The 26,207-nt window shown below is 58.4% G+C and overlaps 1 protein-coding gene across 3 annotated transcripts; it reads right to left on the bottom strand.

Moving 5' to 3' along the window:
* Positions 1-2,177: 2,177 nt before the first annotated feature.
* On the bottom strand, positions 2,178-24,675 carry KCNC4 (potassium voltage-gated channel subfamily C member 4). Of its 3 annotated transcripts, none has more exons than XM_048328132.1 (5): positions 24,508-24,675; positions 21,927-22,673; positions 16,669-17,605; positions 15,025-15,210; positions 2,178-3,181 (listed from the first exon to the last, which is right to left on the bottom strand). In XM_048328132.1, exons 1-5 carry the CDS (start codon positions 24,673-24,675, stop codon positions 3,120-3,122), a joined length of 2,100 nt encoding a protein of 699 aa, XP_048184089.1. In that variant the 3' UTR covers positions 2,178-3,119. The 3 variants fall into 3 exon arrangements, with proteins under 3 accessions (XP_048184089.1, XP_048184088.1, XP_048184090.1); XM_048328131.1 differs by lacking the exon at positions 2,178-3,181 and adding an exon at positions 9,190-9,776; XM_048328133.1 differs by lacking the exons at positions 2,178-3,181; positions 24,508-24,675 and adding exons at positions 9,190-9,776; positions 23,587-23,770.
* Positions 24,676-26,207: the final 1,532 nt, after the last annotated feature.

Below are 26,207 nucleotides of genomic sequence, written 5' to 3'. Positions count from 1 at the left end.
GAGGGTTTGGGATCACCTGGGGTCCGGCCTCCCCCAGCTCCATTCCCCCACCCGCCACAACATTCCTGTGTCTCCACGATCTGTTGGGAAGCTGGGTTTCCCATGGCTTTGCCCAGCAGGAGCTCGGGAATCCCTGCACGGGCTGGGGGTTGGGATGGGCTCCATCCCCTCCTGCATTCCCACACCCCCACGGGGTCCTGGGCTGAAGGACCTTACCTGGCTCGTGGATCTCATCACCTTTGTGCAGCTTCAGAGAGGTTTGGCCATTCATCGTCCCCTGCCCCCCAGATTTAGGCTGGGGCCACGATTCTCAGCTTGCAGCCCCAGGGTCAGGCGTGGAGGGATTTTGCTCTCTCCCAAAGCAGAAGGAGGAAGGGGAGGGGCCCATGGGGTCTGTGCACACCCATTCCATCCCTGAGTCACCCGTTTGTTCCTCCTGGCTAATTTTTTGCCCAGGGATCAGAGAGGAACAGGTTGCGATTGGAATGGTGATGGGAAGAGGCTTTGTCCAGGCTGGAGCAGCGACCTCATCCTGCTGCTGGGGTTCATCTCCAGCCGCTTCTGTCCCAACCACCCCCAGCATGACCACCCTGCCCCCACACCCCCTCCCACAGGGCTGGGCTGTCCCTGTCCCCTCGAGGTCACCCGGGGGCAGGTCCTGAGCTCTGCTGAGATGTTCCGAGCGCTCGCGGTCCCCGACAGGACCCCGGGGGATGCAGGGGCTCAGCACCCCCTGACCGACCCTCCCTGATGAGCTAGCCCCGGCACCCAGCATCGATCTGTGATCGATCCGTGATCGATCCGTGCCCACGGCCACGTCGGAGCAGGGCCCGGCAGGAGGACTCCGACTCCGAGGACTCTGCAGCCGCAGCGGGAAGCGAAGCCTCTTGGAGGAAGGCTCTCTCTGTAATTGCTCTTTGGCCCCTGGCCACCAACTGCTCACATTTGGGAATGTTTTCTTTCCAGTCTCACGGCCGCTTTTCAGTTCCCTCCCTGGTTTTACCCAACTCAGCCTCTTCCCACGCCACCACTCCCAAATGAAAGACCTCAGGGTGTCAAAGGTAGAGCCCCAAATTTCCAGACAAGGTGTCAGCTGCAGCGCCCCCAGCTCATGGCAGCAGTGATTCGGAGCACCCGGAGCTGTGCCAGAACTCTGCAGTTCTCCAAGGGCTCCTGCTGGGCCTGTCAGGGTACAGCCCCAAAAGGGTGTGAAATATTCCCCAAAAGGATGTGAAATACTCACCATGGAGTCAGCAGGACCGGCCCGTTCACCCCATCCTGGTGTTCCCTCTGAGAGCCGAGGATGGCCCTGCGGTGATCCAGCAGCGCTGGTGGGTGATGGCCGGGCTGGGCAGAGCCTGTGTCAGCTCTGCGGGGCCTTTCTCCCACCAAAGGGCTCACGTGGGTGATTCTGCCGTGGGCTTCCCAGTGGGGGCTCTGCTCCAACCCATGTGAGAGAGCGAGGAGCTCAGCCACAACATGGAACCACAGAATCCCAGACTGGTTTGGGAAGGACCTTAAATCCCATCCCATTCCAGCCCCTGCCATGGCAGGGACACCTTCCACTGTCCCAGGGTGCTCCAAGCCCCATCCAGCCTGGCCTTGGACACTGCCAGGGATCCAGGGGCAGCCACAGCTTCTCTGGGCACCCTGTGCCAGGGCCTCCCCACCCTCCCAGGAAAGAATTCCTTCCCAATATCAAACTTAAATTTCCCAGTTTTGGCTTGAAGCCATTCCCCTTGTCCTGTCACTCCAGTTCCTGATGAACAGTCCTCCTCTATCTTCCCTGTAGCCCCTTCAGATCCTGGAAGGAGCTCTGAGGTCTCCACACAACCTCCTCTTCTCCTGGCTGACCAGCCCTGACTCTCCCGTCCTGTCTCCATAGGGGAGGGAGCTCCAGTTCCTTTGTCAACTCCACGACCTCCTTGGGACTTGCTCCAACAGTTCCATGTCCTTTCAGTGCTGGGGGCACCAGGGCTGGATGCAGCATTCCAGGTGGGATCTCATGAGAGCAGAGAAGGGAGGAAGAATCACCTCCTTCAAGGTGATCCAGGCAACATCCAGGCAATGCCATGGCCAAAGTCTCCCTTTCCTACTGCCAGGGACAGCCAGGGCTGGGACAGGACTCTGTGGGCACACAGGGAGACAGAGGCAAGGAAACAGGGAGGCAGGAGGGGTACGGGAGCTGACTCAGCTCGTGGATGTCTTTATTGGAACTCTACACGTTGGACAGGCATGCGAACAGGACAGACGGAGACAGGAGTAGTATTGCCTTGGTCACAGAGATATGGAACAGCGTTGGAAGGACCCTGACCCCTCCAGGCCAGCCGGGATCCCCACACCTCGGTCTCCTATTGCTTCCCATCCCCATCCCCGCACCCCGACCGCCCCGCTCGGCCCTGCGTGCCCGTGGGCTCAGGCCCCGTGGGAGGGGGCGATGGTGGCACCTGGAGCGGAGCCTTTGGCACCCCGGGGGAGGGTTCCGGGTGGCCGTGTGACGATGGAGGGGTCAGAGCACGGGCGCAGCCGCGGGTGGAGATGTCCCGGTGAGCAGCTGGATCTCCAGAGGTGGGGGGTGAGGTGCAGCCGAAAGCGTGGGCAAGGGGAGGGGGCAGCCCTGGGGGTGCTGGGGCAGCATGGCCGTGGCAGGGCTGGCACCAGGAAGGGGAATGGGGCTGTCCCCAACCTCCCTCCCGGCCCTGCTGCTCTGTGGCACCTCTTGGGGGGACCCAGCTGCCACCCCCCCTCCCAGGGATGGAGCTGGAGCTTTGGGGAAAGAGCATCCCTCGGCCTTGGGGGAGCATCCCTGGGGGAATGAACGTCCCGGCCTTGGGGAGAGCATCCCTGGGCTTTGGGGGGAGCATCCCTCAGCCCTGGGGAGAGCATCTCCCTTGGGAAGAGCATCCCTTGGCCCCAGGGAGAGCATCCCTAGAGGAATGCATGTCCCAGCCTGAGGGAAAGCATCCCTGGGCTTTGGGGAGGACATCCCTGGGGGAATGCATCCTTTAGCCTTAGGAAGAGCATCCCTTGGCCTAAGGGAGAGCATCCCTCGGGATACACATCCCTCCCCCTCGGAGAAGGCATCCCGTGCCAGGGTGCTGCCTGCATCCAGCTGGGGCTCAGGAGAAGGTGACCACCTCACCCTGGGGGTAACTGGAAGCGAGGGTGTCCTGGCAGGAATCTGCAATTAAAGACACAAATATTAAACACGGCATTAGACGCTGCTTCCATGAGTGGTTTGGGGGAGAAATGGGAGAGGGAGAAGGACCCTGGGCTTCCAGGGGACCCTGACTTAGAAGGATGCAGAAAACAGAGTAAGCACAAAATGAAACGGCCTTTTCCAGAGGGATAAAATGCTGCTGTTGCATCGGTAAGTCAGGGAAAGATGGTTTTAAAAAGCCTCAGAATGGTGCCAGAGATGGAGACTTGGGGAATGATTCTCCAAGAGAAACCATGCGTGGAGTCAGGGCAATTTTGAGGGTAAAAATGAAAAGCAGGGGGAAAACATCACCCTCACCACATCCCTCTCAACCCTCTCCTCCCAGAAAGCTGCTCTTGCCCAAAACTTCCCAGGCCAACCCCAAGCCAGATGTCCCAAAGCCAAGCCTGGTGCATTAATCCCGCAGTGTTTTTTCTTCTCCCTCTCATTTGTTATCATTGAATTAATTATCATTGATTGGAGCTCTGAGTCACCCCACCGCCTCTCCCCGTGCGCCAGGGCCCAGTTTCCAGGCGAGGGGCTGTCAGGCAGGGAGACAGCGCCTGATGCACCCGATAAACCGCGGAATTCTGCTTTAAACCTCACCCCCAGCTCCTGCTCATGGGTTTGGCCCAGCTGCCTCCCCTGCAGACCCAACGCAGCTCCAAACCCTCCTCGTTTTCCACAACATAAAGGTCTCGTTCTCCATCGAGCATCACTGCACAGCTCGGGTGAGCAGTGCCCAGGCATGGAGGCTTTTCAAACCTCACATCCCATGAAAGCCTTAGGGACTAAAGGAGCTCTCCTCCCCGAGCTGGCAGGAGAGCTCCCCACCTCCCAAGACAAAACGCTTTGGAGACCCAACACCATCCCCCTGCAGCAATTTGGGGCCCAGCAGTGCCCATGCATGCAGTGGCTGCTGAAAAATATCCCAGCTCTTGGTTCAGTCACTCCTGCAAGCAGCTAAAAGCTCCTGGCAGGGCTCGTGTCCTGCTAGAAACATTCCCCGTCAGGTCGATTGATTTACCAGGGGCACGACTTGGCTTTTAACTCCCATCTCCTCCTCCTCCCTGTTCAAAGCCATTTTGTGTGTTAGCTCGAGACCTGCTGCCCACAGCCTCCAGGGACCTGCCTTGGAAAGCAGCTTCCCAGCCTTGGAAAAAAATTAGCACGACTAAAAATAAATAACAACAGCCCAGATTTTTATCTTTTTGTCCCCCAGACAAAGCCACCACGAGAAGAGAGCCCTCCTGTCTTGGCTTATCGGTACCAGCTCCGTTCCCCTCTTGCCCTCATGGCCCCTCAGTGATGTGCAGCCCCTTCCTCGAGCCTATTTTTGGGTGTGGATCTGCCACCAGCGTCCGTAGGGTGCTGCCCTGGGCGAGGCAGGAGGCTTGGCACAGCTGGCACAACCCAGCTCCAAATACACCCAAGGTTTGCTGCGGTGCTCCCAGAGCCATCAGCGCCGAATTTCCCCGCACGGGGAGTTCACACAGTCCCTCCCTCCCTCCCTCGCTCCCTCCCGCTGTGAGATCCCCTCACACACCCCAAAGCGCTGCCAGTGCCCGGCCGTGCCAGCGTGGGTTTGGGTAGGTCCTGAGCTAACTCTGCTTTGCTCTGGAGCAGCCCTGAGGAGGAGGATTTGGGGGCGTTGGGAGATGAGCAGCTCAGCATTCCCCAGCCATGACCCAGAGCCCCCCCCAGCTGATCCCCAGCGTGGGCAGCAGGAAAGGGGGGGATTCTGCCCTGCTCAGGTGAGACCCCACCTGCAGAGCTGCCTCCAGCCCTGGGCTCCAACATCAGGAGGGCTGGAGCCCCTCTGCTCTGGAGCCAGGCTGGGAGAGCTGGGGGTGTTCACCTGGAGAAGGGAAGGCTCTGGGGAGACCTCAGAGCCCCTTCCAGTGCCTAAAAGGGCTCCAGGAGAGCAGGAGAGGGACTTTGGAGAAGGGTCAATGGCTTCCCACTGCCAGAGGGCAGGGATGGATGGGATATTGGGAAGGAATTGTTCCCTGTGAGGGTGGGGAGGCCCTGGCACAGGGTGCCCAGAGCAGCTGTGGCTGCCCCTGGATCCCTGGCAATGTCCAAGGCCAGGTTGGATGGGGCTTGGAGCACCCTGGGATAGTGGGAGGTGTCTCTGCCCATGGCAGGGGCTGGAATGGGATGGAATTTGAGGTCCCTTCCAACCCAAACCATTCCCTGACTCTGTGATTACTTTTTTACAGCCACCAGGGCACATTCCCTGCCCCGGCCTGTCCCACACAGGAGGAAGTGTGACCCTCTCCCCAGAAGTTCATAGAATTCTTTCTGAGCCTCCATTTACCTTTTCCGTGGGTAAAACATTGGGATCGGTTGCCCGGGCGGAGGTAAGGAAGTAACAGACTGGGAGCTGGGAGGCTCCTATTTATAAGCTCAACTGCATCCTATTTTGCATCTGCCTCTGCTCTCCCTGTTCCTCGTCAGCACGGGCAAGCCATGGGGTTGCTATTTATTTTCTATTTTTCTTTATTGTCATCAAATAAGCAGTGAGGATTTTTCCTGGCAGTGCTGGGGAAGCCAGGAACAGGCTCCTTCTGGGTAGAGCAATTACTCTCTTGACATCTTCACCTCCTGCCCAGCTGCCTGACAGGCCTTTCTATTTTCTCAGCTCTCTCAGGCATCTCCCGAGAAACAGAGCAGTTGTTGCAACAATAAAAATTAGTACTTTGCAAGCAACCCGGGATCACGGTGCAGCCTCCACACAGGGCTGGACTCTGAGTCTTCCAGAAGGAAAAGAGAAGGAAAAAGCTGATGCTGGAGCGGGGAACTGTTCCCAAATCCCCCCAGTCTGAAGGCTGCTCTGGTTTGGCTCCTTGCATGGGGGTGGGTGGTCACAGGGGTTCAATCCTCGTCCCACAGCGCTGGTCCGTGTCCCAAAGCGGACAGACACACAGACAGAGGAATGTGAGGGCTCTGCCAGGGCAGCCTGATGTCACCCAGCACCTCCAGAGCGTCCCCGGCCAGGCTGGACAGAGCTTGGAGCAACCTGGTCTAGCGGAACGTGTCCCTGCCCGTGGCCCTTCCAACCCCACCATTCCATGACTCCCTGACCTCTGGCCCCGTTCCCACAGCTGAGCATCACACGTGTCTGCATCTGCGGCGGGGAGAGGGACACGGGACACTAAAGCTCCGGCTGGTCCCACGCCGCCAGACATCCCGCTGTCCACAGGGGAGGGACACATTCCTACAGCACACACAGTGCTCATCCCTGTGTTCCTGCTCATCCTCCTGCCGGGAACGAGACCCAGCACACCCAGCCCATCCCAGGGAACCTCTCCTTTCCATGCTGGGATGCCCCAACAGTCACTGCACACCCCTCAATGATATTTTTGTTTAGATGCCATTTTAGGGCTTGGACAGGGGCAGTTGGGCTCCAGTTTCTTGGGAATAAATCCAACACTTTGGCTTTCTCTCGATGCCTTTTGCCCGGGCTGGAACGTGCTCTCCTAACCAGATCCCTCAGCGCAGATAAGCCCTGGGAGGATATTTAGGGGAAGTATCGTATATTCGTGCTCTATTCTTATCCTATTCTCCAGGCAGCCGATTTTGGCCACTGTTTGAGATAAAACCTGGGCTCCAGAGATATTTAGAGGTCTCCTCTGATCCACTACAGCTCCTCTTCTAATCTTACCTGGGGATTAACCCGTGCCAACTCGCCCCCAAAAGCAACTCAGACCCCATCTAAAAATAACAACAAGCTGTTTTCTCCCTCCTGCATCCCCCAAATCCCTGCTCAGGAGAAGGCGGCGAGGAAGAGGGAGAAGATGCGATGGGTTTTTCAGCAGTTCGGTGCCTCCCACTGAAATCCCTCCGTCTCCCTTTCGGGGCTCGGTTGTTTTAGAGGAGCTTTTGCACATTAGTCATCCCTTCTCCCGGGTTGCATAACGCCCCAGCTAAAAATTGCATCCTGCCGGCTCTGTGTCAGCTCATGCCCAACCCTCCTTGCTCTGGTGGCAATGAGATTTTGGGGAGTCCACCAAAGGTTTTCCACCCCAAATAACCACTGTGGTGTTGGGATGAGCTGCTTCGGGAGCCTGAAGGGGGGAAAGGCAAGGATGGGATGTCCTGGGATCTGTGGCTGCTCTGGGTTTAATCCTCTGCCTCCAAGAGACTCAACCCCCAAAGTTTGAGCATCTTGATCTGATTCTTCTGCAAGGGACGGGGTTTCATACCTGGCTCGTCCCCAAAGTCAGCGCATGACCCTGGATAAATCATTTATGATCCAAAGAGCACTGAAATCACGGAGGGTGACCTTCCCTCTGGCAGGGGCTGGGGATATTCCAGCTGCTCCTGCTTCCAGAGGGAAGGATGAGCCAGAGGAGCGCCAGCATGGTGCTGCTCTACTCACCCCTTCTCCCAGTTCATGGAATTTGGGGTGATCCATGAACCTGCCCTGTTACCCTGTCCACTTGCTGTGGGAATGCACTGAACTACAGGAATCCAAGGAAGGCAGCTGCTCCCAACACACAAACGCAGGGGCTGCCGGTGAGGGATGGATCACCCCCCCAGGCCTGTATGGCACATCCTGAGCAGAGGATGGGTGCAGCTCATCCCAATTTCTCCCCAAATCCACACAAATTCTGGCTCCAGCACCAGGTCTATGCAGTGCTCAGTTCCTGTCATCCATCCCCAGGCACCAAGGTTTTCACCTCTTTTCTGCTTCCCTTTGGCTCTCGCACAGCTGGGAGGGAGGGAGGGAGGGAGGGAGGGAGAGAAGGAGAAGGAAAGAAGGAAGGGAGGGAGGGAGGGAGGAAGGAATTCGGAAGGAATTCGGAAGGAAGGAATTCGGAAGGAAGGAATTCAGAAGGAAGGAATTCGGAAGGAAGGAATTCGGAATTCGGAAGGAAGGAAGGAAGGAAGGTAGGTAGGTTGGTAGGTTGGTTGGTTTGGACATGTGCTGACTGCTCCTCCTGGCAGCTCCTTCTCCACACCAAGGGAAACTGAGGCATGGGAAACCTGGGGTGGAGTAGGAGGGTCCTGACTGTGCGATCTGCCAAAATCCATCCCAGCTTCTTTGAGGACCATGGAATCACAGAATCCTTAAAGTTGGAAAAGACCTCCAAGGTCATCGAGTCGAAGCCGTGACCAGCCCGGCCGCACAGGCACCCTCCCTCCTCACCATTCCCTGAGCACCAGCTCCGGTTTGGCCGTGATGGAGGGGAAGGGTCTGACCCCAGCAAAGCTCCTGGGGCTCTTTGCTTTTTAAACACACCCAAATCTAAGCTCTCCTCCCCAGAAAAGTCCCCGGGCTCCAGCCCTGACTTGCTCAGAGTGAGGAAAGAGGCTGAGAGAGCACCGAGGGGGAGTCAAGCCCAGGGCTGGACCCCACCAAACCAGCCCCTTGCAGCCCTCCAAGATCCAAACGCCTCCAGGGAGGCTGAGCTGGACAGAACTAGAAATGAGCCAGAGGTCAGGGGCTGAAGGGTTTGTTCTAGTTCGGGAAGACACCTGAGATCATCCAAAATCACCCCAAAAACCAGCACACGTGAGCAAAAACCAGCAGCACAACGGGGAGTTTGGCTCTCCAGCCTCATCCTCCCAGGGATGGGGAGGGCCTGGTTCAAACCCAGCTCCCATCCCCACGGGAATGTTCTGCCCCACCACTGCACGTCCATCCCAAACAAGGATTCCTCCCCCATCCATTTAGGCACCATTTTGCCTCAAGTCTCTCACTTCCCCACTCTTCAACACCAGCAGCAGCTTTCCCAGGGACCCTTATTGCTCTTCCCACCACTTCCCATTTCTTCATGGGAGTATCCATGCCTATTATCCCAGCCTCTGTGTGCTCCCTGCACCCTCTCCCAGGGCCCTCCAGCCTCCACGGGATCTCGAGGCTGGTTTCCAAGGCCCTCAGGCCCATCCCTGAGGTTGGATGGAGAAGCAGACACAATCTGGGAAAGAACAAGTAGGATTTAGGCAGGAAAATGCAAAGAACAAGAGGGGAACCACTGCTGGGCAGGGAATAGAGGTTTATTCATCTGCTGCCTCCAGAAACTTGAGGCTGGTTTTAAAAAAAAAAAAAAGCAAACAAAATAAAACCTAAAAATATGTGAATTCAGCCATTTCCAGCACAATGAGATATAATTTTATGAGTCAGCTCGTCCTCCTTGTGTTTCCACCACCCTTTAGCCCGATGCAAACGGCCCACGGGGGGGAGGGCTCGACACCGGAGGGAATTGCACGGTTTATTTCGGATGAATAAGGATTCAAGGAGGGGAAAAGCACCCCAACACCTACTCCAGGGACTGTCCGTACACATGGACACGAGACAAGGCGGGTGCAGACGTTACAGGGGCAGCTGGAGAGGGTCAGACCCAGCTCCTGCGGGGCGGAGATGTCCCAGCTCGGGCTGCTCTGGGCACCGGAGACGCGGCGTGGCGGGGACAGGGACGGAGGGACACTCAGGGCACAGCGAGGTCCGTTTAGAGGATGGAGGGGACGGGGGAGCAGGGGGAGCTGCAGCGGGACGCCAGGGGAGCCAAGCCCACCGCGGATCCTGCCACACCATCTATGCTGCTCAGGCTCCGGGATTTTCCATGGCCTCGGTGAAGAAAACAGACAGGTTAGAGCCGAGCAGCCTCCTGCCCAAGGCTCGGACAGCTGAGAGCACCAGGCTGAGTGTCACCCAGCCCCACACCCCGAGCAACCCCCTGAAAAAATGCTGGGCGGGCTTTTCGAGGGCGAGCAGGCTCCTGTGGATCCTCCAGGCCTTCCCACTCCCTTCACCGAGCAGCACCGGCCAAATCCAGGACTGGAGAGTCATCAATGAGGAGACCAAATTGCTCCTCTAGGGTGCTGGGTTTTGTTTCCCAAATTGCTCTGAATGAGGAATGAGTCTGGGGATTTTGTGGGCTGAAGCAGACGGGGAAAAGCAGCCGAACTCAAACAAATATGGGATTGGGAAGGAGTGATTCCTCCAGCTCTGGTTTTTACACCCCTGTAGCAGCAAGCTGCTGCTGACACCTTTCTGTGAGGAAAGGAGCAGGTAGATGTGCTCATTATTTTCCACAAGAAATTGCATTAAAGAGCAAATATTTCTATTTCTTTGAGCACAGGGACCCTTCACACTCCCCCAAAGAGCCAGGGATTTCTCCAGCTTTTATTGAAAAAGCAACAGCCAGAGGAAATAACCTCACAGGTCAAAAGCCACTTTTCTTGCTGGAAAGACACAAAGTCTTTGCACTGAAAATTTAATTTTTAGGTCCACAAAGCACCGCTGATAAGGATGAGTCTGTTCCCTGGATCTGCTGCCAAAATATGGAAAATTAATGACGCTCCCAGCCGCGATGAGCCCGGTGTCCCTGCACCTGGATCTTCCCTGAGAGCACCCAGGTGAGCAAACCCAGCCAAGCCTGAGCCTTCCCAAGGCTCCAGCGCGTTCCAGGGAAAGCAAGACCATGGAAGTGTGTGGGGGGAGCGGAGGGAGGCAGCTCCTGACAGCAGAAAAACAAGGTGATGGATGGTCCCTTGGGCAGTGCCAGGCTCGGGATCCCTCCCCATGTCCCACCCCAGGAGTTTGTGGCACATCTTTGGGTTCTGCTTTGCTGGTGCTGGCCTGGCCATGCTGGTTTGGGCTTGGATCAGGGATCCAGGCTCACACCGGACCAGTGACAGCATCACCCTCACACACCCCCCAAGGGGGATACTGAGACAGGAGCATCACCTGGGAAACGCTCCAGGGCACAGCCTCTACAAATCTACAGAAAATCCCCTTTTTTTGTTGGTTTGTTTTTTCTCCCAGCCCCAGCAGCCAGCAGGGATTCTTCAACCCCTTCCCACCTCTCAGCCCCCTGAGGAGATGCAGCTCCTCCGGCTGTGCAGCAGAGGCAGCTCCAGGGGACAGAGGGACTCCTGCCTAAACCTGTTGCTGACTCCAGCAAAGCTCTCCCCATCCCCATGGTGGAAGCGGGAGCAGAAGCAGACCTGAGGAGAAGAGCAATTTCCTTCTTTACTTCTTGGCACAGATCCACACAGCGAGCGAGGAGGGGAGCGAGCACAGCCCTGAGCTGGGGGGAGCTGGGAGTTTCCCACCAACAGCAGCGGATGCAAAGACCCCCCTGCTCCCCACAACATTCCCGAAAAACTGCATCGGGCTCATCCTTCCCTCCCCTTGGGTGTGCTGAGGCTCTTTGAAAAGCTCACGTGTTTCCCTGCCGCCCTGAGCCGTGCGTGGGAAGCAACCATGCTGAGATCCAAGCGGTCCCTGAAAGCTCAGGGCAACCCTGGATCCAGCACCCAAACAGCACCAGTTTGGCAGGAAGCGTTGTGGGGTCGGGGTTTGCTGGGAGCCGCCGGCAGTGCAGGGACCTGCTGTGCTTTGTGGGGCTCTCGCTCCGAAGGCTGAATAGAAAAGGATGCAAACAGGCGTAGAAACAGGGTCAAATCACACTGCTCGCTCTGATTAAGCCTCAAGCGTCACATTTTGGGACAGAACTGCATAAAGGTGTTTGATTTCCCCAGGGACTCTCTGCAATGGGCTCGGGGCAAACCTGCACAAAGCCCAACACTTCATCCTCTCTCCATCAACTTATCCCAAGCCACGCGTGCTGGAGCACCTGGGAAGGAGCTCAAGACTCTGTCCCTCAAGGCTGTCGTGCTTCCCCACCACACCCAGGGCCAGGTGCCACCACAGAGTGAAGCCACAACGCACAGGGGGGTTGTGCTCTGCTGATTGCCACGGTGCTTAAACAGAGCTGGGGTCCCAGTAACTCGCCCTGGGGCTACCCAGAGTCACCGGGATTGCTTTAGGAGCGGGCTTGCTGCCAATAAAGGAGCATGGTGTGACCCCTGGGGGCTCCCCCCGCACCATGGCACTGCCTGCTCCCTGCAGGAGCTCGGCTCCAGGCGCTGGTGCAGGCTGGGAGCCGGTGGCACATGGGATGGGGTCAAGCAGGGAGGCAGCAAAGCCCAGGAACATCCTGTTGTTGGGGACAGAGGCCTGGCACGCAGCTCGTGTGGCACCATGTTCCTGTGCAAACGTGGGCTGGTCCTCACTGCCCCCCAGTCAGGCAGTTCCAGGGGATGCTGCCATGAGCATTCCCAGCTCAATGCTGCGGGCTCAGGCCACGTGCGAGCCATGGCCCTGCGCTGACAGCAAGAACCAGAGTGAAAATCAGCTGCACGATGCTCTACAGAGCCAGAAATTGCTGCTGTGCCGTGTTAGTGTGCTGAGGAAGGAGGTGGAGCTTTTTAAGGGACACAGAGATGCAGCGCTTGGACACGCGGGTTAGCGGCCGAGTGCCGGGGGAAGGTTGGACTCGTGGAGCTCTTTTCCAACCCAAACGATTCCATGGTTCCATCCTAACCAGTCTCACTGGCTGGACTCATCCTGCCTCCATATCCCTCTGTCCAAGCAGAGGACAGGGCTCGAGTGCCAAGGCAGCCCCATGCCAAGGTGTCTGCACCCAGCAGGACACATTTTTGGGAACTGCTGAGCGGGACCTGAGTGCTGAAGGGAGACAAAGGGTCTGAAGCCGTCCCCAGCAGCCAGGGAGCAAAGCAATACCCCTGGGAGCAGCCACAGGAAGAAGAAACACATTCCACATAGGAATCCACAGCAATCCAGCTCAATCTTCTCCAGGCTCAGGTCCAAAGGCAGGAGGAGCTCTTCTCTTTGAGCTGCCCCAACAAGACCAACTGCTGGAGTCGGGGTTAAACCACAATGGATGCCGAGATCTGCAGCTCATTCCCGAACCAGCTCCACCTCCTGATTTCCACAGCTTGCACAGACACCAGTACCTGTCCCAGGATCTGACAGATGGCCATCAGCAAGTCGGGCTCAGAACCAAGCTCATCTCAATTTGCAGAGCTGCCAGCATCCCGGTACCAGAACAAACAGCCTCAGCAGGAGATAAATCAAGAGCGAGGGAAGAGGAGCCTCTGCAGCTCCCAACGGCTCTTGGCTGGAGGCTGCTTTGCCCCTTGGTCACCTCTGGTCATCTCTGGTCACCCCTGGCCATACTGGAGCATGTCACTAGGCCAGCCCTGACCTCCCAGGACAGTGTCCCACCCGTCTGTCCCACAGCCCCAGCAGGACACAAGTACTGAGGTTGCCTCTTCCCAAAAGGCCTCAAGCATCACTGGAGTCCCTCTGGACCCCAGATCCGGCTTTCTCCAGGTGCAGCATCATTGCAGCAACATGGGGGTAAGTGACCCGTGCACACCTTCTATTTCAAAGTGTAAAAGGCACTCTGAAACTTGCAGGGAAGACACCAGAACACCCCAAGAACGATCACCAAAGTGCCCTTTCAAAGAGCTGCTGCTGCCACCACACGAGGACAGAAACCTCCTGGTCTCCTGTGATCCAGGGATGGGATTTGGGAGCGAGTGAAAGCAGCTCTGGATCCTCAGCTCTTAGAGCTGCTCCACTTTTCCTGGCTTCAGTGGGACCAGACTCAAGTGCTTCAGCTGAAGCCTGACTTCAGCATTTTCTAAGGAGGAAGAGCAGCACTGGCTTTCATCCCTCTCCTCCATCCCTTCCAGTTCAGCATTGCCCCTCCCAGTCTGGAGTGGGACTAAAGCTCTCTCCCCTCTCCACATTAACAGGCATTAAGAAAAGAGACCAACTCCACAGGAAAAAGCACATCCAGGGAGACAACATGAGGCGTTTCAAGCAGATATTTGATGGTACCCCAAGGATGAGCAAAGCTTTTCCTTTTTGTTCTCTTTCCGAGGTTGAGCAGCAATGCCAAATGGAATCCTTGATTTCCCAGCAGGAAACAACCAACTCACATCTACAGCTGATAAATGTGGTTGCCCCAAACACCTCCCTGAATCCCGTCCAGTCTGTGCCATCCCAAGCAGTTCCAAAAGTAACAAACCCTTGAGGCTCTCCAAAGCACCAACAGGTTTTGGGGAGCAGCTCAGAGGCGCAGCACACCATCCCATGCCCGGTCCCAGCTCCCGGGCACCGTTCCCTGTGAGCAACAGGCAGCACTTGGTACCAGGGAGGTGGAAGTAGGTCAGCTCTGCAGCCACAGCATCCCACACCACCCTGGACACGCAAAACGCTGCACAGCTGGAAAACTGAGCTGTGCCCTAAGAATTATCCCAGCAATCGAGGGTGCAGCTGGATTTCGTGGCACTGGGTTCACCCTCTCTGGAGCTGGAGTGCTGGGAGATGGGTGGAGGTCTGGGACCAGGTTGAAGAAGATTTTGTTTTGTCATGGGAAGAAAGGTTTTGTGTTTTCCTGACTCATCTCCCTCTCAGTTTCCCATGGAAAACCTCAACACTTAGCACAGCTCCTGTTCCAAGCCCAGAGGAGCCTTTCTGGCAGCCCAGAGCTGCTGGCAAGGCAGCGCTTGACGCATCGCGGCTCCCCACGCTCGAACCCACTGAAAGCCACCGGAGGGGAGAGGGAAGGAAAAGCCTCTGGGGTTTTTTTTCCCTACTGAAAACCTTTCGGTCCCCTTCAGTCACAACCTCACCGTGTCCCCAGGAGAGATGTCCCGCTCCCACCATCCAGGGATGAGTGGTTGAACCCCAGGGAGAAGAGCTGGAGAGGCAGAGGTTGGAGCACTCTGTCCCCAGGGAGGGCAGTGCAGCCAGCACAGGGTCAGAGACCCCAAACGGGCACCACTGGGAAGGAGAAAACAAAATGTGGAGCCAGCACGGAGAGATGTGGTGGACGGAGGAGAAGCAGATGGAGAGGCAGGAAGACGTGGATTTGGGGAGCAGAGAACAGCCAGGCGGGCGGATGGAGATGAACCACGGCCTTGGATCGGCCCAACAAAGCTGCACTCAACCTCCACTCACCCTCCCCAGGTCCTGCTCACACCTCCAGCCGTACCTTTCTGGATGCCTCCATCCGCTGCACACGAGAAGTCCCCCGTGGCCAGCAGGAAGCACGTGGAGGATTTCTTGTTCTTGTCCCGGGTGCTGGAGCGCCGCATTGGCCGCTTCTCCTCGTCCGTCGGGGACAGCGGCTGCTCCTCATCCGACAGCACCACGTTGGCCTCACCGTTCTGCTTGGAGTCTGCAAGGGGTGGCAGAGACCCATCAGCAGCTGACAGAACCACAGGAGAAAGTGCTCAGGGTGGCCAGAAGGGCTTGCAGGACCGTGCAAGGAGGCAGAAGAGCAGGTTGCAGGTGGCCCGGAGCAGCACCCACCAGTTCAGGTGCTGATCCCAGCCCGGACACGCTCCTTTGGAGCAGCCAGGGGAGCAGGACACAGACAGATATAATTCCAAGCAGCTCTAGTCCTGCTGAGGGTTATAAAACCTGTGTGAAGCCAAAGCTGGGGATGAAACACCCCAGGTTTTTGAGATCCACCCACCTAATTGGAGGGAATTAGCTCTCCAAAATTCACACTGCTGAGGAACGGGCTGCTCGGGGTAGTGGGAAGTGCTAATTTATGTCCCCTGGCTGCCTGGTTCGTTGGCTGAGAGGATGCTCTGCCACGTGAGGGCCTGGCCTGAGCTCCTGGCTCTAACTGCTCCCCACTGCCAGGGCTCCCAGGGCAGATAGGATTTGCAGGCATGTGGAAAAAGGAGATTTATAAAGGAAAAGAGCTGCTTGGGGCACGCAGAGCTCCCTGTTCCCCCCCAGGAGAAGGACCACCACTGTTAAACACGTGTGGCCAGACGTGCAGCTGCCCAGGGCTGACCTCAGGTCTGGTGCAGGACACAACCCCACCATGGTGCCTCCTGTTCCAGAGACCCCAGAGGTGCCACTGGCAGCAAACCAAGACCAAAGAGGCAGAGCAGCCACCATGGCCAGCACTGGCACTGGGGCAGGGCTCTCACAGACCCCCAAAGTCAGCCCAAGGGATGGTGCCCACAGCTGCCCACAGATGGGACTGGGCCTTCTCCTGATCCAAAGGGAAGACTTGGCCAACCCCCGAACTTCAGCTCAGTGCGTGAGATGAAAAAAGGAATGTCCAGGGACTGGTTTTGCTCAGGATTTGGAGCAGCAGCGCAGGGATTCTGTCTACCAGAAGAAGAATGAGGAGGTGGTCAAGCCCCAGGGAATGTCCATGGATTTATCAATTTTGGTGAAGGTTTCCCTGATTTATGGTGGGAGGAAGCAAAGGAAAAATCTGTCCCAAGGGCATGACCAGGCTAGCACAGGAGCAGAGCAACTGGCCTTACCTCTGTCACTGTGAGGGAGAGGTGGCTTAGGCAGGGGCACCTTGAAACCCACCATGGTGACTTGATCCGTGCCATTAGGAGGGAAGGATGTGGCCTTTGGGAAAGCAGGATATGGCCTTTCCCCCCTGCCTGCACGGGGGACTTGACCTGCAGCGCCCTGGTCCCCCAACATGGCCCCAATACCCTCCCACTCGAGGGACCCCGGCACCGAGGTCTCACCCACCCAGAGCTGGGGGCCACATCCTGCGCCATCCCCAGGGATCTGGGACACAGGGGACCAAAAACGTTGCCTTGAGGGCTCCCGGACGTCTCTCCCTCCCTCAGCCCCGCCTTTGGGGTCTCACCTGACCGCTTCCGCTCAGTCGCCCCCTCCTCTACTGCCAACGGGCACGTGTCGCTCTGGGTGCTGTTCCGGGGGGAGTTCTCCTCGGATTTGCCATAGGTGGGGGAGTCCAGCGGGGCCGGACGGGGTATATGCTTTTTCTTCTTCTTTGGCAGCTTCTGCTTGGCCATGGCCAATGAATAGTACATCCCAAAGTTATTGACGATGACGGGCACGGGCATGGCGATGGTCAGCACCCCGGCCAGGGCGCACAGGGCCCCCACCACCATCCCCGACCAGGTCTTGGGGTACATGTCACCATAGCCCAGGGTCGTCATCGTGACCACGGCCCACCAGAACCCGATGGGGATGTTCTTAAAGTGAGTGTGGTCGCTCCCGGTGGGGTCGGACGTCTTGGCTCCGATCCTCTCGGCGTAGTAGATCATAGTGGCGAAAATCAAGACCCCCAAGGCGAGGAAGATGATGAGGAGCAGGAATTCGTTGGTGCTGGCCCGGAGCGTGTGGCCCAGCACCCGGAGACCCACAAAGTGCCGTGTCAGCTTGAAGATCCGGAGGATCCGGACGAAGCGCACCACCCGTAGGAAGCCCAGCACGTCCCGGGCAGCTTTGGAGGACAGGCCACTGAGACCCACCTCCAGGTAGAAGGGCAAGATGGCCACGAAGTCAATGATGTTGAGCAGGTTTTTAATGAAGAGAAGCTTATCTGGGCAGCAGATGATGCGAACCAGGAACTCGAGGGTGAACCAGAGCACGCAGACCCCTTCGATGTAGGTGAGAATGGGCTCCGTCTCCACTTTGTGTGTCAGCAGGACCGTCGTGGTGTTGCCGACCACCAGGGTCTCCGTCACGTTGACATCAATGTTGAAGGCCTCGTGCGTCTCCAGGCAGAAGGTTGTGATGGAGACCAGGATGAAGAAAAGCGAGGCGAAAGCAACCACCTGCGAAAGTCAAAATTACACCGGCCATGAGCTGATGTGGGGCAACCTCTTCTGTCTGGAGGAGGTCAAAGCACTCCAGGATGCTGCCACCCACTGCCCCAAGGCCAAGGGTGGAGAATGGGGAGGGATCCCCAGACCTCTCCCATGAGCTGACAGAAAACCTCAGAGCCTGGGGCCATCAGTCCAGGACCTTTCTCCAAGTGCTACGATCTGTACGGGAGAAGTTGTGCTGAGCTCCAGCTGTGCCTGGAGATGTGCCAGGAATGGCAGTGGTGGGGGTGAAGGGAACCTGGGACAGCCTGGGACTGCAGCAATCTTCCGTTGGGAACAGACGTGAAAAGGGAATTTTGACAGGACAGATTCAAAGAACTTTCCCCCGCATTCATCACAAACCCCTCCAGATGCCAGGCTCACGCTGCTCACAGCTGGGAGCTTTGGGGCCTGGATGTGTCAGAGATGTCCTTTCGCCCCCTCCCTGAGGGTCAGTGGTAGGTGATGTGCCCACAGAAGTTCCAGGTCTGAGAGGGCAGGATGAGGAGAGGAGCAGGCAGAGCTCAGCCTCCTGCTGATGCCTGGACCTGGTGACACCGGGATGTTCCCATCTCTCCTCTCTGCCCGAGAGAGAGACCTTTGTCCCCTCCATGTCACCTCCTCCTCCTCCTCCCTTCTCCTCGCTGTGGATATGAGTGAGGAGGGGCCAGCAGCATGCATTGGAGGTCACAAAGGACCACCTTGTCATGCTCCCATCAATCCTGCTCAGCTCCCTCCCTCACTCACAGTGAGCATATGTTTCCAAAAGCTGCCCCCTGCAAAAAAAAAACCCCTGTGAGCACAAAAACTCTTGTTCTACCTTCCTCTGGCACAAAAGCACGGCTTTCCCAGGAGCAGATCCTGGTGCAGCCCCTTTGCTGCACCTGCACCAAGCAGGATGTGACCTTTTGCTGTCAAACCCACCCAAGCGGCTGCACTCGGCAGAGCAGCACCGTGAGCCTGCTCCAGGCGACAGCCCGGATCCTCGGCTGGAGTGAATCAGCAGCAGAGACAGCCTGAGTCACGCTGGAGAAACACCCGGCCCTGGACACCAGCGGTGCCGTGGCGGCAGCCCCGAGCCTGCCAGGAGCATCCTTGAGGGGTGTCCCCAAGGGCAGACCCGTGTGGGTCCACCACAGAGAGCATCAGCCCTCCAGGAGTTTGGTGTGAAGTTTAAATCAGGCATTAAATGATGGAGAAACCTCTGGAAGATGATTCTCCTGCCCCGGTGAGAGACACCTGCTTGGGGATGGAATGAGATGCTCCTCACCCCTCAGTCAGAGCCCTCTGGACCACGCACGGGGATGCGGCTCCGAAGGCTGATCAGCCGTGTGCAGTTTGGGAAGCAGATCCAGCAAGAAGTGGGATCTTACAGCAAGGCCAGCTTAACCAGACAAGTGTCTCTACACAGTCGTGGCACAGCCAAAATAATCCGCTTTTCAGCTGAGGGCTGAGTCACGTTCCTGAGCTTCCCTGTATGGGGAATCTTGGGAAAACCTGAAGAGTAAAAATTTAGACTTAAAGCAAAGTAGGAAGAAAAAAAAATCACCCAGGAAGGGAGTGAGACCGTGCGAACACTCGGGTAATGAAGCAGCCCTGCTGTTGAGTGTGAGGTGAGACCTGATTTAGCCCAAGGAGCAAAATCAGCCTTTAAAAATAGAAGAGTCAGGTTCAAGCCGGTGCCAACCATCGTGTCCCCCTCAGCATGCTGCTCCAGTTCTGTGTCTGACCCAAGATGTCTCACCTCAGCTCCAGTCGCTGCTCCAAACTCAAGTTCTTTTCCAAAACTGTCTTTAAAATAAAATAAAATAAAATAAAATCTATGTATAAATCTATGTATAAACCAGTACTACCAATACACACCAGAACTCCCACCAAACAAGTCCTCCAGAACATGTTGGTGGCCTACACAATCTTGACCTGCACTCAACAGCTCGCAATGGGTGTTCCTAAAAAATCCATGACCCCGCAGAGGGTCACTAGCCTGAAAGTGCCCATGAAAGTGAGGTCAGGAGTCTCCAAGTTGGGCTGCAAAGGGAAAAAATAGTGAGGAGCTGCACGTAAGAGGGGTTTGGAAGTAGAGGTAAAATCACAGCCAGAGCAGATTCGCATGGGGAGGAAAAGTGTGAAACTCCAGCTGGGACCAAATATTCCCAGAGTGGACTAGACTGAGGAGCCAGGGATCCCATGGGCATCGATGGCGCACGAAGAGAGGCTAAAACACGGCAGAGATTTCTAACCACGCGCTCACCCAGCTGCCAGCTCAGGAGGAGAAGTGCTGGAGGGAGGGAAAGACGGAAATAACCAGGAGCCAACTGAGTCAGGGCCCGAGGGGCTGCTCCACAGAGAGGAGGAGCGAGGATCGGAGAAACTCAGCTCTTGAGACTCTTAGTCACGGCTGCCACACAGAGAGGGAGAGAGTTTACATGGACAGCCTGGGACTGCTGCTCCCCAAGGTTTAGCAACATGCTGTTGGGCTGCTCCAGCACATTCCCTGCAGCCAGCAGCACCCCTTTGGCTCTGGAAAGAAAGGGGGAGACCCCAAAATGGGGCGGTATTAAAGAAATCCCAACTGCCGCAAACCTCACGCAGCCCAAAAGCCAGGGCAGCACCAGGAATGTTGAACCCACAGAGATGCTCACGAGTCCTGCAGCACCCTAATGCTGGATGGTGACTCCAGCCAGGACCTGGGTGCGCTCACTTGGGATGGTTGTGTTGCTCTGTGCCTCAGTTTCCCCTTCTGCCAGAGCAGTTTTCCCAAGCTATAATACTGGTATTTTTTCCTGTTACCTCTGGAAGTTGATCGTTCCCATGGCACTGCTGAGCTGAACGTTTATCCAGAGCGGTGAGAAGGAAGCAGGGAGCTCCCAGTACAAACTGGTCCCACTCCAGCCCCAGCTGGGCCTCAATCACAACCATCTCTGCTCCCTCCAATACATTCCTCCTGATAAAGCCTTTCCAGGAGCAGCTCAGCACACAGGAAAAGCAGAACCAAATAACGCCGGGGGGAAAAATTGAATTGAATTATTGTGCTTGGGTTTATTTTTAATTTTGTTTAATTTTTTATTTGGAGCTTTGCACCACTCAGAGCATCTCTCCGAGGTGAAAAGCCCTCAGAGATGGACAAAGGAGCAGGTACCCTTTTAAAATGGGTTCAGCTCTTGCTGCCCGAGCATTCTCTGCATGTGTGTGCTGCTCTAACATTTGCTGCAAAAACACCTCCTTGCCAAACTGACCCCTGCCCCGCACACTGCTCGTGGGTGTGAAATGCCTGCAGAATTTCTTACCATTGACGGGGCTTTTTTTACACCTCTCAATGCATCCAGAATTCATCTCGATCCCAACTGCCTGTCCGTGTGTGTGCAGCAGATCCATAAGCTGGGCGTGCCAGGGGCTGGGGTGGGTATCGAGGGGTCAGTGGGCAGCGCTTTGGGGGTGGTCTATGAGCAGCTGGGAGAGGAGACACATGCGCAGAGCAGCACCCGAGCGCCAGGCTGGGAGCCTGGGGATGCGCCTGGTTTGGGGGGACGCGTCCCAGGCGCGTCACTGCCCATGGGTAGGGACCGCTGGCATGGCCAGGGAGGGTGGCAGGGTCTCTGCTGCGTGGATGTGCTCACGTGTGCACACGCACGGTGCCAGGGCCCGGGGCTATGTGTGGCTGAGGGGGCTGTGGGACCGTGGCTCAGGTGTGCTGGGTGTCAGCGGTGCCTGAGCCTGCACCACACGTGCTGGTGGGCTCCCTATGCTGCTGGGGCAGTGCCGGCGTGAGGACAGCGGGCAGGGGGTGCACAGGAACAGGGTGTCCTTTGGGGCTGCGGCTCCTGCAGACGAGGAGCGTGAGCTGCTTGGGGACAACCGTGAGGATCCCGTTTGCTTCAGGACCTGATCCCCAGCCCTGACCTCCACTGTGCTGTTAAATGTGGGTTTTGGCATCGTGCAGCCCAGCAAGAGGAACCCAAACATCCTATCCTAGAGCATCCTGAAAGTCTGCCAGGAGTCAGCCCTGCCAAGGACAATCCCTCATCTCCATGTGCCCAGGAGGTGCACAGGGAGCACTCGAGGGCGCAAAGGGGGCAGGGATTGGGCTTGCCCCCAGTTTCAGCCCAGCCCTCCCAGGTGTGAGGGTTGGGAGGGGATTGGGAGACAATGGAAGAGGGGTCCTGTAGGATGGGACATGACTCCCGTGTAACCCACCAGGAAAGTCGGACTTGCCCACGGGGATGGGGAGGTGAAGACACAACCCCAGCACGGCCCCATCCCGCCTCCCCACCGGCGCATTTCGGGAGCTTACCCTTGCCGCCTTGGACGAGTAGGGGTCCTCAAAGAGCGCCCACATCTTGGGCTGCCAATTCCGGCAGCAGCCACCCCCTCCAGCAGCCCCCGCCGCCCCTGGGGGCCTGTCATCCATGCCCAGGCGCTGAAGGGCCATCTCCCTACCCCCTTCCTCTTCAGGCTCCTCTCCGCCAGCCCCTCCACCAGGCTCGGGACTCTCAAAGATATCCAGGGCCTCTTCGGCGTCGCGGTGCTGGCGGTAGGTCATCCAGCAGCAGGGCTCCACGTCCGTCTCGTCGATGCCCCAGTAGGTCAGCTCCTCCTCGAAGAGGGGCCCGCAGATGTCCGCGGGGCAGTGCAGCTTCCCGGTGCGGTAGTAGTTGAGCACGTAGGAGAAGATCCCGGGGTGACGGTCGAAGAAGAACTCGTTGCTTTTGCCATCAAAGTCAAAGTTGCTCTGGGCATCGGGGTCAGCCAGCCAGGCCAGGCGGGTGCCCGGCAAAGTCCGTAGGGTGCTTTTGTAGGTCTCATGCCGGGTGCCACCTACATTGATGGTGATCTTGTCCGACTCTTCCCCTTTGCCCATCTCTTCCTTCAGGCATGTTTTGGAGGGTGGTTTGTTCCCCGACTTGCGTCCACGGTAGGAGGAGACACACACCGAGCTGATCATAGATTTCGGTGGATGGGAGATGCCCACAACGTGCACCCTTCCTCCGGGCGAGGAGCTGGGGTTCAGCGGAGGCGGGAGAGGGGGACAGAGATGGGACTGGGGAGGGGAAAAGGGGGGGGCTCAGGCTTGGCTCTGGCCTCGGGGGGAGCAAGCTGGAGCCGCGCCGGACACCGCTGGCTGCTGGGGGACAGCAGGGGAGGCTGCAACCTCCACCCCCTCCAAAGCCAACCCCCCCCAAATAAAACCGCCCTAAACCGGGAGCCAGCCCAGCCCTGCCGGGCAGCAACAAGTGCGGGATGGAGGGGGCCAGGAGCGGGCGGGGGGGTGCGGCAGCCGGGGGGGGGGGGGGGGGGGGATGCGGGCCCGGCCGGGAGGATGCTGGGGAAGGGATGGGGGGGTGCTGAGCCCGGCCGGGCGCTGTGTCCCCCCCCCCTCCCGGTACCTGCAGCGCCAGGCGCGGGGGGGCCCCGCCGCCCGCCCCTCCCGCTCCGGCGGCTCCGCGCTCCCTCCGCCCCCCCCGGGCCGGGCTCGGGGAGGAGGCGGCGGCCGGGGGGGCTCTTCCCCGGTTCCCGGCGGAGAGAAGGGGGGATGGATGCGCCCTCTCCGCCTCCCCTCCCGCTCTCCCTCCCCGGGGGTCCCCGTTCACGCGTGGCCGGGCCGGGGGGGGGGGCCTGTTGCGTCCCGGCGGTGCCTCCCCGCGGGGCTCGGCGCGAGAGAGGCGGCGGGAGCGGCTGCGGGGTTCGGCGGGGCTTTTATAGGGCTGGCAGCGAGCGGTGGGGTTACGGGAACCGGCACCGCCCCGCCGGGGGGCCGGGGACCCCCCGCCCCAGCGCCCAGCCCCGCAGCCCGCCCGGTGCCCCCCCCCCCCCCGCCTCTGCCCTCCCTCTCATCCCCGCATCCATCCCTCCCTTCATCCTCCCATCCCTCCATCCATCCCTTCATCCCCTCCACCCCCAGCCCAACCCTCCGCCTACCCCCAGGGCCCCCGCACCCCCCGGCACCGGCTCACCTCCCCGCGGGGCCCGACGTGCCGCTGAGGGTCTCGGGGGGTCGGTGTCAGCGAGGAGTGAACCCCGGACACCCCAGCTCCTCTTCGCGCCGGAGGGGAAATGCAGCCCAGAGCTGCCTGCGGATCTGGAGCCAGCTCTTGGCAGAGGCTCCCGCAGATCCCATCCCTCCCTGGCTCGCAATCCCTCGCTCACCGAGAGGTCAGGAGAGACCGACCCCGGGGCCGGTGGGGAGCTGGGAGGCTGCACTCAGACCTGACCCCCCTTCCCTCCCACCACCCTCCCCGAGCATCTCTCCGCCCTGTTTCTGCTCCTGCGTGTGAGATGCCCCTTTCCCGCAGCGGCCGCCGGGGCTCGGGGTACCAACCACCCCAGCCCGCGGAGCCCTTCCCCTAAGCCCCCTCCCTGGGGGGCTCCGACACCCCCGGGGTGCTGGTGATGCTCAGCCCCGGCTCCTGGGGCTGGGGAGGAGGTGAAGAGCACCGTGCCCCAGGGCCGAGGCTGTCACCCAGGTGAAGACCTGAGGGACTCATCCTGCCAGCTCTGTTTACTCCTGCACTGGCACCTCTGGTGCTGCTGCACTGGGGGGCGGGGGGTACTTTGGGGTCATAGAAGGGATCCAAGCCCAGCACAGGCCTGTTATTGGGGTGGGGGTCTCACCCAGGAGGGTCAGCACTCGGATAAGGGAGTTCTTGGTGCAGGGCGAGGGGACGTGGAGTGGAGGATGCTGCCTCAGCACCCCTCTCTGCACCTCCCCGGGCTGTGTGGTGCATTGTCACCCCACCAGGTCCCCTCCTCACCCCCTGCCCAGATTTGTCCCCTCACTGATGTGCCCCTGAATTCCGGGGGGCACTGGGGGTGGCTGGGGAAAAAGCTCCACCCAAAAAAATCCACGAGGCACGAGAGCCACGCTCGAATCTTACCACCAAGACAGCCCTGCTCCAACTGTGACTGCAACTCCACAGCTTCCAGGGCCGGATCCTGAGCGGGTGGAGGCTGGCGTAGCTCCACACCCAAACCACCCGGAGCTGCACCAGCGGGAGAGCCTGAAGCCCAAGGGAAAACCGTGCTGGAAAAATCGAGCCTTGCATCACCAGCCAGGCATCGCAGCTCGGCTCCTCATCGGCGTAATGCGAGTTTGGCCAGGAGGAAGGAATGCTGCGACCTGATGCTAATATTTTATCTGTCGACTTTCATCCCGCCAGGAAGAGCTTCGTGCACCCAAGCGCGGCCGTTCCTGGGGTGGGAGGAGGTGGCCAAGCAGACAAATGAGTTGTTTCTGGGGAAGGAAGAGATCTTTTAGCCAGCAACACCCGCCCAAAGCTGTCTGCTCTCTAAATATGCCTTCTGATTTTTAATGTCCATGGGAAAAAAAAAAAGAGAGAGAGAGAAGAAGAGAAAATGGAAAGAGCTGGATGAATAAGGGCCTTTGTGGAGCAAGAAGGAGTCACTTCTGCAGGGATGTCCTGCAAGGTTCACGGTGTCTCAGAGAACATCCAGACGAAGGATGGAATGAGGAGCAGGACCTGGAAGACCTCAAGCAGGATCAGCTCTAACCTGGGAAGCCTTGGGTGGGTCCTGGGAACATTTTAAGGGGTGTCTGGGTCCCTCCCCTCCATGGCCTCTTCCCCTGACCCGGCGCAGCACCCTGAGCCTGGCCCATGGTCCAGCACATCGGGCGCATCCCCAGCGGTGGGGAGAGAGCAGCACAGCGGAGCACGGGATGCCCAGAGGGCTGAGTGGCCTCACAGGGAGGCTGGGGACACGCTGGGATCCCTCCGTCCATGGAAGGGCAGAGGAGGAGGCTGGACTGCATCACTTTAGGGAGAGACCATCCTGTTTTGGTGTAGAAATAGCCAAACCAACCTCTCCAGGTCCTTGCAGCCCAGAATCTTGTTAATGAAGGATATGTTGTCCTCAGGAACCCCTGGATGCTCCAAAGGAGGTCTCTGCCCTCATGTTTTTGGTGGGACAGCTCCATCTCTGACCTGTGGGTCACAGGTCTGGACCTGGGGTGGCACCCACGGCACTCCCCTCCCCGGGGTGGGATCCCCAAGAAACCTTTCTGGACACTCTCTTGGAGGTGGGTCTTCCCTAAAAAGCTGTCACAAGCCATGGACAAGCTCTGTCTCTGCTCTCCGCCTCTGCCAGGTGAATTTTTAACTACAATTGCTCATTTTAGCAGTGCCGGTGACACTGGCAGAGTCTGCAGCCCCATCCCTCCATGACCTCAGCCTGCAAGGGGAGCTGGCACATGCCCTGATTCCCGGGCAGGGAATGCTCCCCGGCTTGCTGGCGCGGCGGCGTGTCCCCGTGTTCTGTCACACAGTGCCACCTCGTGTCCTGCGCCCCGGCTGGAGCCCAGGCAGGGAAAACACGGCCGGCGGAGCGCGGCGGGGTCTGGGGAGAATCTGGCTCCATCCACGGCAGCGCTGATGCAATTTCGCTCCATAAAAGCAATTTGGGAGCGGGAGGGAGGGGGCTGGGCTGGAGCGGGGACAGTGGTGGGGACTGTGTGGCTTTGGAGTGAGCGGGAGCGGTTCGTGAGCTGGGGCCGTGCCTCGGTTTCCCTGTCTTTCCGCGTCAGGATGTCCTTTTCCTTTCCGAAGTGCTCAGGGAATCT

This window comes from Corvus hawaiiensis, chromosome 24 (assembly GCF_020740725.1).
Source record: "Corvus hawaiiensis isolate bCorHaw1 chromosome 24, bCorHaw1.pri.cur, whole genome shotgun sequence".
NCBI classification, from domain to species: Eukaryota; Metazoa; Chordata; class Aves; order Passeriformes; family Corvidae; genus Corvus; species Corvus hawaiiensis.
The sequence above is the reverse complement of the archived record's forward strand: the minus strand, read 5'-3'. Positions and strand labels throughout refer to the sequence as shown.

Bases quoted from the DNA above. Each gene is read 5' to 3' on its own strand.
- KCNC4 (XM_048328131.1), bottom strand. From the start codon at position 24,675: ATGCAAGGCTCGATTTTTCCAGCACGGTTTTCCCTTGGGCTTCAGGCT. The intron at 22,674-24,507 runs GTAAGATTCGAG...TCCCCTCCCCAG, and splicing joins GGAGCAGGGCTGTCTTGGTG to TCCCATCTCTGTCCCCCTCT. The intron at 17,606-21,926 runs GTAAGCTCCCGA...TGACTTTCGCAG, and splicing joins ACTCGTCCAAGGCGGCAAGG to GTGGTTGCTTTCGCCTCGCT.